At 35.7% G+C, this 7,050-nt stretch overlaps 1 protein-coding gene across 1 annotated transcript; it reads left to right on the top strand.

Moving 5' to 3' along the window:
- Nucleotides 1–293: 293 nt before the first annotated feature.
- Nucleotides 294–5,915, top strand: LOC122025581 (DNA repair protein recA homolog 3, mitochondrial-like). Its single transcript, XM_042584417.1, has 8 exons — nucleotides 294–531; nucleotides 1,552–1,609; nucleotides 2,006–2,223; nucleotides 2,903–2,990; nucleotides 3,119–3,291; nucleotides 3,820–3,966; nucleotides 4,641–4,775; nucleotides 5,277–5,915. Exons 1-8 carry the CDS (start codon nucleotides 478–480, stop codon nucleotides 5,661–5,663), a joined length of 1,260 nt encoding a protein of 419 aa, XP_042440351.1. The 5' UTR covers nucleotides 294–477; the 3' UTR covers nucleotides 5,664–5,915.
- The last annotated feature ends 1,135 nt before the right edge of the window (nucleotides 5,916–7,050 follow it).

Raw genomic sequence — 7,050 nt, forward strand, 5'->3', positions numbered from 1 at the left:
CTGGGCACGTCAATAATAATTTTACTTGATATTTAGTAAAAAAAATATTATTTCACCTCACCCCATGTTCACCTCTAACCGCGTTGTGCGAATTGCTCACTATACATGTTCACCTCTAGCAGTCGCTCGCACCTTCACTCACTTAAAAGTTTTGATGGTTAAGAGTCGTATTAGAAGTTCAGAAAGAATGGGCCTTAATTGGTTTTTTTCCCCAGGAAAAGTGACATTTTCGAAATTCCATGAGATGCCGAATTTATCGTCTAACATATACCGTTTTAATTGTAACGGCCACTTCTTTTGTAGCATAAGCCGGCTGGCCCTGCGATTTCTGAGGCATACGCCAAATCAAACCCTAATGATCTCTGCGTGCACTTCCCGCTTCCATTCCATGCCTTCTTCTGCAATCGCCAAAAGAGGTTAGCAACCCTAAGCCTACTCTGGCGATCGGGGAACAAGGCCTTTCAGTGTTCGAGAGCCATGGCAAGGCTTCTCCGTCACGCTTCTTTAAGGCGAACGATATGCGCATTAGAGGTCCTTTTCCTTATCCAAACAATCGCTTCTCTTTATATTTTAGAGCGTAAAACTATCGAGGCTTGATTTTGCACCTTGAAGCCCTCCCTTTTTCGTTAAGTGTCAATCTTGCTTTATTTCTGATATACGTCTGCACCTAAAGCATTCATTTCTAGTAACGATGACTTTATAGAGCAAAGTCCAACACGAAGAGAAGCATGGAAAAAAATCTTGGTTTTCACCAAGTGTTCCTAGCTCGGCTACTTTTAGCAGCATTAGTTTGCATGAGAGTGAGTTATGTTGGAATTTGCATATCAGGGCATGCAACACTTAATCCACCTGTAGAGCCAACCACCAATCCAAAATGTGCAAGTCTAAGGTAAAGTAATCCCTTTCATTGGACAACATACCATATGAGGCTAAATTAGGATGCCATGATACTACCATCAAGTCCCACTCCTTGTAACAGGAAATAGTTCCTAATGAGTGGCGGAATGGTAACTTGTCCACCAAAAGTGACACTTTCCCATTAGAATGCCTCTCACAATGTGTAGGAGAATAGACATATTAACTGATAGACTCGATCACTGATTGAAAATGCTTAGGTTCAAGTTAATGATGGTTCACCTATTAAGGCATATAAATCTTGTTCACTATCATATAACCACCTATGTGAGACTAACTAGAAATGTCACAAAAAATTATTTATAACATGACAAGTCAAAATCATGTGTTTGATCTGTGACAAATTTTCGTGAATTAATGCTGAATCTGCAGACATGGAAATTGGCATAGTTAACATGTGAGATTATATTTAGTTCTCAGTCCCACAGTAAGGAGAAGAGTTGACAGTGTAGCATAGTTGGTTCAAGGAAAAATAGTTCATGGTTAGGAGGTCAAAATAGAACTGTCTTGTTTTTAAGAAATGCCAATCAAAAGATTATTCATATATACTAAAATAACCTAGACTGGTCCATCCATCTTGTTGTGTTTCTCAATCTTTTTATCTTAACTGATGCCTAAGAATGTTTGTACTTGCAGATACATGGAGATGGAACTGGAGCATCTTCTTTCCAATTTTGCAAATTTTCCTCTCAAGGTTAGTTAACTTTCAATGTTTCTAAATTTGAATATGTTCTTGTATGCCAGTATACGCCGCGATAATATGTGTTCATTAGTATAAAAGCTATTGTTCTTGCAAGTGATATTCCAAATTCCATCCATCTTAGCTTCAGAGGGTCTTATTGCATGAATAATGATTTTTAAAATCCTTATCTTTGACTTTTTCTTTGTTGAACACGCACTTTAGGTTCTTGTTTGTTGCTTTAGTTGTGACTCTTGTGTTCATTCTTTTTCCCTTCAATGCCTTAAAGCTTGACATGCTTAGAATCAAAGACCTCCTTGGTTGTAATCCATTCTTATAGTTTTAGTCTATGAGCTGAAGATTATTAATATTTATTTGGTTAGTCCTAATTCACAATGATTTCCATTTTAGCTAAAAAAAAGTCCAAGTTAGATGTATCTGACTGTGGCAAAGAAAACCAGTCTAAGAAAGACTTGGCTTTACAGCAAGCATTGGATCAGATTACAGCTTCATTTGGGAAGGGCTCAATCATGTGGCTTGGTCGTTCTCATGCTCCTAGTGAAGTTCCTGTTATATCTACAGGATCTTTTTTGTTGGATATGGCACTGGGAATTGGTGGTCTGCCGAAGGTATTTATTCATATTTGTGAAACAATTTTGTCACCCAAATTTTCCAACTGCTAGCTGAGTCATTAGATTAGGTGTATTGGATAATTGCTAGCATCTTCACTAATCGCTGTTGTAATAATAGAAGAAGTGGACTACAAGTCTTTGCCTGTGTGTTGTTTTTGACTTAATGAGTATCTTGTTGGTGCAATTACTTTATAATCTTTGCTTTTCTTGCTTTTCTATGTAAGAAATCATCTTTTTGCTGTGGCAAAGCTTTGAATGTCATGTTTGGATATTGGTGTAAATGTCGAATTCCACATACAGTACATACTGGTTCACTAACTACTTATAACTTACTTGTTCTTCACATTCTTTATACTGCATAGTTTTCCATTAATTTATTCTTGCCTGGTGGTACATCTTGGTATGCATATTATTATTATCCATGCTTGTATCGCTATAATAGCTGGAAATTTTGATGTCATGTTAACATCAAAATATTTTTCTTTCATCTAATTTGAAGATAACTGATTAGTCTCTGATTATGTGAGGAAATTAATGCATCAAACTTGCAAAAACTTTTATGTATGAAACATGCAAACACACTTCTTATTAATTATTCAATTAATGACACTTAAGTTTCTGCTTTAACTTTCAGGTTGATTATTAATTTTTCCATCAATTTTTTTTTTCTCTGCAGGGGCGTGTTGTGGAGATATATGGTCCAGAGGCTTCGGGAAAAACAACACTAGCCCTTCATGTAATTGCAGAATCTCAGAAGAATGGAGGTAATTTTGTTTGGTTAATTATTCTATCGATAGTGTTTGTAAGAATTGTATCCCATGCCATGCCATGCCATTATGTATTTCAGCTTATGATTTCCTCTATTGTATTCACTAATTTGTATGATTTACAGGGTACTGTGCTTTCATAGATGCAGAGCATGCTCTCGATCCGGCATTGGCAAAGGCTATTGGTGTAAATACTCATAATTTGCTATTGTCACAGCCAGATTGTGGTGAGCAGGCACTTAGTCTTGTTGACACTCTTATTAGGAGTGGTGCAGTTGATGTTGTGGTTGTGGACAGTGTAAGTAGAAGTCTTTGAGATGTGCTTTTGTATTGTATCCCTTTAGGAATATTTCTTTTACCCTCTGAACTTGTAGGAGGTGGATTCTGCATCTGCTTCTACTTATTTTTGATTGTCAACCTTGAGTTCTTTCATTCAATTAATTATCCTTAGATTCATTGTTCACATTAAATACCTCTCTGTGGTCAGAATTGACAGTTTTGTTTCAGATGGTATTAGAAAATTTGTAACTTGCCCCATCCTTGGTGGTAAAAATGGTTTTCAAGGATCAAATTAAGCTGTGTTTTATGCTTTTATTAATTTTAGATCTAGTTCATTTGGTTCCAAACTATTCTTGTACCATAATCTACTCAATTTCTATGACATTTGATCATAATTTTGGGCAAATATTTTGTACACATGCATTATTTTTATTGAAATATGTAAGCTACTGAAAATGCACTTCATGAAATATATAATATTTTTTGAAACTGAATCACTCATACCGTACCTGATATCCTTTTCCTTTAACCTTCTTTCTGATTTTAGGTGGCTGCCCTTGTGCCCAAAGCTGAACTTGACGGCGAGATGGGAGATGCTCATGTGGCCCTCCAAGCAAGGTTGATGAGCCAAGCTCTGCGCAAGTTGAGTCATTCGTTGTCACGGTCACAGGCAATTTTGTTGTTTGTTAATCAGGTATTTGTTTGTGAATTGACATGTTCAAATTAAGCTCCTTTGATTGACCTCACAAATGTTTCTTTTGTGGTAGCCTTTAAGAAACTTTTTAACCCTCTATTCCATCAACATATTGGTGTTTTTTCTTGAATTGCAGATTCTATCAATAAATGTGTGCACTATCAAAAATATTTTTTTTCCCAGTTGTGTTGGTAAATAGCAACGGGACTATGGGGTGTATTAATATAATTTGCTGCTGGCATGCTATAATCTATAGCATTCAAAATCACCTGAATGCCAGACCAACTTTGAATTGAAAAGATGATTACAGACTTGTTCAGTTGTGTTGAGATTTTTAGCTCTAATTTTGGAGGCATAGTTATGAGAATTAATTCAAAGTTTGATCATGTACTGCAATTCAACATCAACAGTGGTCAAACCTTCAGAGTAGCATTTGCAAAATCTAGGAATTGAAGACGCCAAAATTTTGTTGCCACCTGTTGAAACCATTTTTTCTATGCAAAACCAGTTTTCCTTAATTGTGGTTGGAAATGACATTGGTTTTCTATTTCTTCTTTGATGTGTGAGAAAAGGAATATTATTTCCAGTGGGATTTGTGATCCATTGCATCAAGTCTCTACGTCTGGATTATACTTTCTTATATGGCCTATTTATCTGTATCCTTGCCACTGCAGATTAGAGCAAAGATGAGCACATTTGGTGGGTTTGGAGTAACACAAGAAGTTACCTCGGGTGGCAATGCCTTGAAATTTTACGCATCTGTTCGCCTGAACATCAAACATATTGGCTTTGTCGAAAAAGACAAGGAGGTAAATACAATTAAAGTAATACAATTTTTTTTTTAAATTTTTATTTTTTTGCAGTAGTCTGTATGTCTATGATCATTTAACTTTGAACTGGCTTTGAACAGAGCTTTTCTTAGTTTTCTTATATGTTTGAAATTTCATTTCATGGACACACTTGGTTGTAGGTGATATAACTTATTGATCCCAGTATGAGAAACCTTTGGTATTGATTCATCAATGGACCCTGCATGCCCCCAGAGTGTAGTTGAGTTGGTACCAAAGTGGTAGACTCACATCAATTGGCAATTCGAGTCACGGTTGCAGCAAATAGCCCTCCCATTTAAGGGGTTGCTCAGTACCTGATTTACCTCCCTTCATCTTACCATCATCTCACCGTGGGGCTGGCGATGGGGCGCTTAGCATGAGCGTTATCACGTTTTGCATAAATCAATGGACCCCTGCATGAAGCATATTTTGATTTGCAACTTTCACAAATGTAGTTGCTGACATGGTTGCCTTTTGCAGATTATTGGGCGCAAAGTCTCCGTGAAGATAGTGAAGAATAAGCATGCCCCTCCATTTAGAACAGCTGAATTTGAGCTTGAGTTCGGCAAGGGGATCCGCCGTGAGTCCGAGTTACTTGAACTAGGACTGAAGCACAACTTTGTTACCAAAAGTGGTCTGTCTATGTATGGTTTCAATGGACAAAACTTCAGAGGAAAAGATGCTATTAAACACCATCTGTTGGAGAATGACGCAGATAGGGAAGACCTAATTACAAAGCTGCGACAGAAGATTTTACACGATGAGGCTGTCAAGAAGGTTGATCCTGACATCAACACTCAAAATAGGGAGGAGTCGGAAGAGGTCACCTCTGATACAACTGATGAGGAAATTGTTGTTGATGCTTGATGTCTCATTGTTATATAGTTTGACACCATGGTAAGCTTTATTGCCCAATCAGAAAGATAGGCATTTTAGTAAAACCAGGATTTGTGGGGACATGTCACGTACCTAGCTCTATCGTCCTTTGTAAAGAATTGTTGAGCATTTAGTTCTCAAAAACTTCCAAGGATATATTGGCCCTGAAAGGGTTATCTAGCAAGTTGATCTGTCTTTGAGATTACGTAATGACCAATTATGTATTTTCCATTTCTTTGACAACTCATGTTTATGTTCCTTTTTTTTGTTTTTCTTTTCTCTTGGATATTAAGATTAGTTTTAAAAAGTATGAGGAAATGGTTGAACATGTTTGGAATTTCTGAAAGAGAATTGTGCTTTGCACGGTGCATTATTTTGACTGTTGTATGGAACACGAGATCTGTTGTAACTGTTCTTTATGAACATAATTGGTGTAAATATTGGAAAATAGTGCAAAGTTAATTTGAAATATATGTAGGTATTTCACCCTGCCTCCAGTAGTTTATCTGAGTTTAATTTTGGAAATAGTGCAAAGTACTTTTTGTTGGGTTTTCCAGCATGTTGAAAAGTATATATTCAGTTTGTTGCAGTGCCTCTTCTTGGATTTTGCCTGGTGGAAGTTTTTTTTTCCAATCACAACATTAAAATGATTAGGTTAAAATGTAAAGGTTATTTTATGGTCGTAGTAACGGAAGTGTATGATTTCTAATTTATTCATGTGATTTGATTTTTTTTTTAGTTGACATAAGATATCCTATGAATTCAGTTTCATAAACAAAATTTTATGGTCATTAGAATAAATTGAGCGGATATTTTATCAGTTCAACGTTTTTAGTTTAATCGTCTATTAAAAAAAATTTATCTGTTAATTTATTGAAATTGAGATTCGATTTTTAGATGCTTAGAAATTGAGAAGATATTGTATCGCTTTATTATTATCCTGGACACACAATTTGAAATTTGTTATATAGTAGTAAGTAGGGATGGAAATGGGTCGGGTTCGGGTCAGATTTTATATCCTCCGTCCTCATATTCATCAGGTATAGGATCTCCGATGGGTATACACATACCCATTAAATGATTGGATATCTTCTATAGTTATAATTTTTCTTCTTTCTATCCAACTATTATCATTCAACAAAAATATATTAAAATTAACAACTTGTTAAAAAAAAATACATATATATAATTAAAAAAATAGATTAAACATCTATATAGTCTCCTCTTAATATCAACAAAAATAGTAAGTTGATTTTAGAAAAAGAAAATTTTCTTTAATATATATATATATATATATTCTTTAATCGGGTATTCATGTTGGGTATCGGGTATTGATAGTCCCTCCATACCCTCCTTCATTCGGGTCGGATATCGGATC

This window comes from Zingiber officinale, chromosome 1A (genome assembly GCF_018446385.1).
Source record: "Zingiber officinale cultivar Zhangliang chromosome 1A, Zo_v1.1, whole genome shotgun sequence".
Classification (NCBI taxonomy): domain Eukaryota; kingdom Viridiplantae; phylum Streptophyta; class Magnoliopsida; order Zingiberales; family Zingiberaceae; genus Zingiber; species Zingiber officinale.

Coding starts and splice junctions, on each gene's coding strand:
- LOC122025581 (XM_042584417.1), top strand. CDS start 478: ATGGCAAGGCTTCTCCGTCACGCTTCTTTAAGGCGAACGATATGCGCA. Junction 532..1,551: donor GAACGATATGCGCATTAGAG/GTCCTTTTCCTT, acceptor TTGTACTTGCAG/ATACATGGAGATGGAACTGG. Junction 2,224..2,902: donor GAATTGGTGGTCTGCCGAAG/GTATTTATTCAT, acceptor TTTTCTCTGCAG/GGGCGTGTTGTGGAGATATA.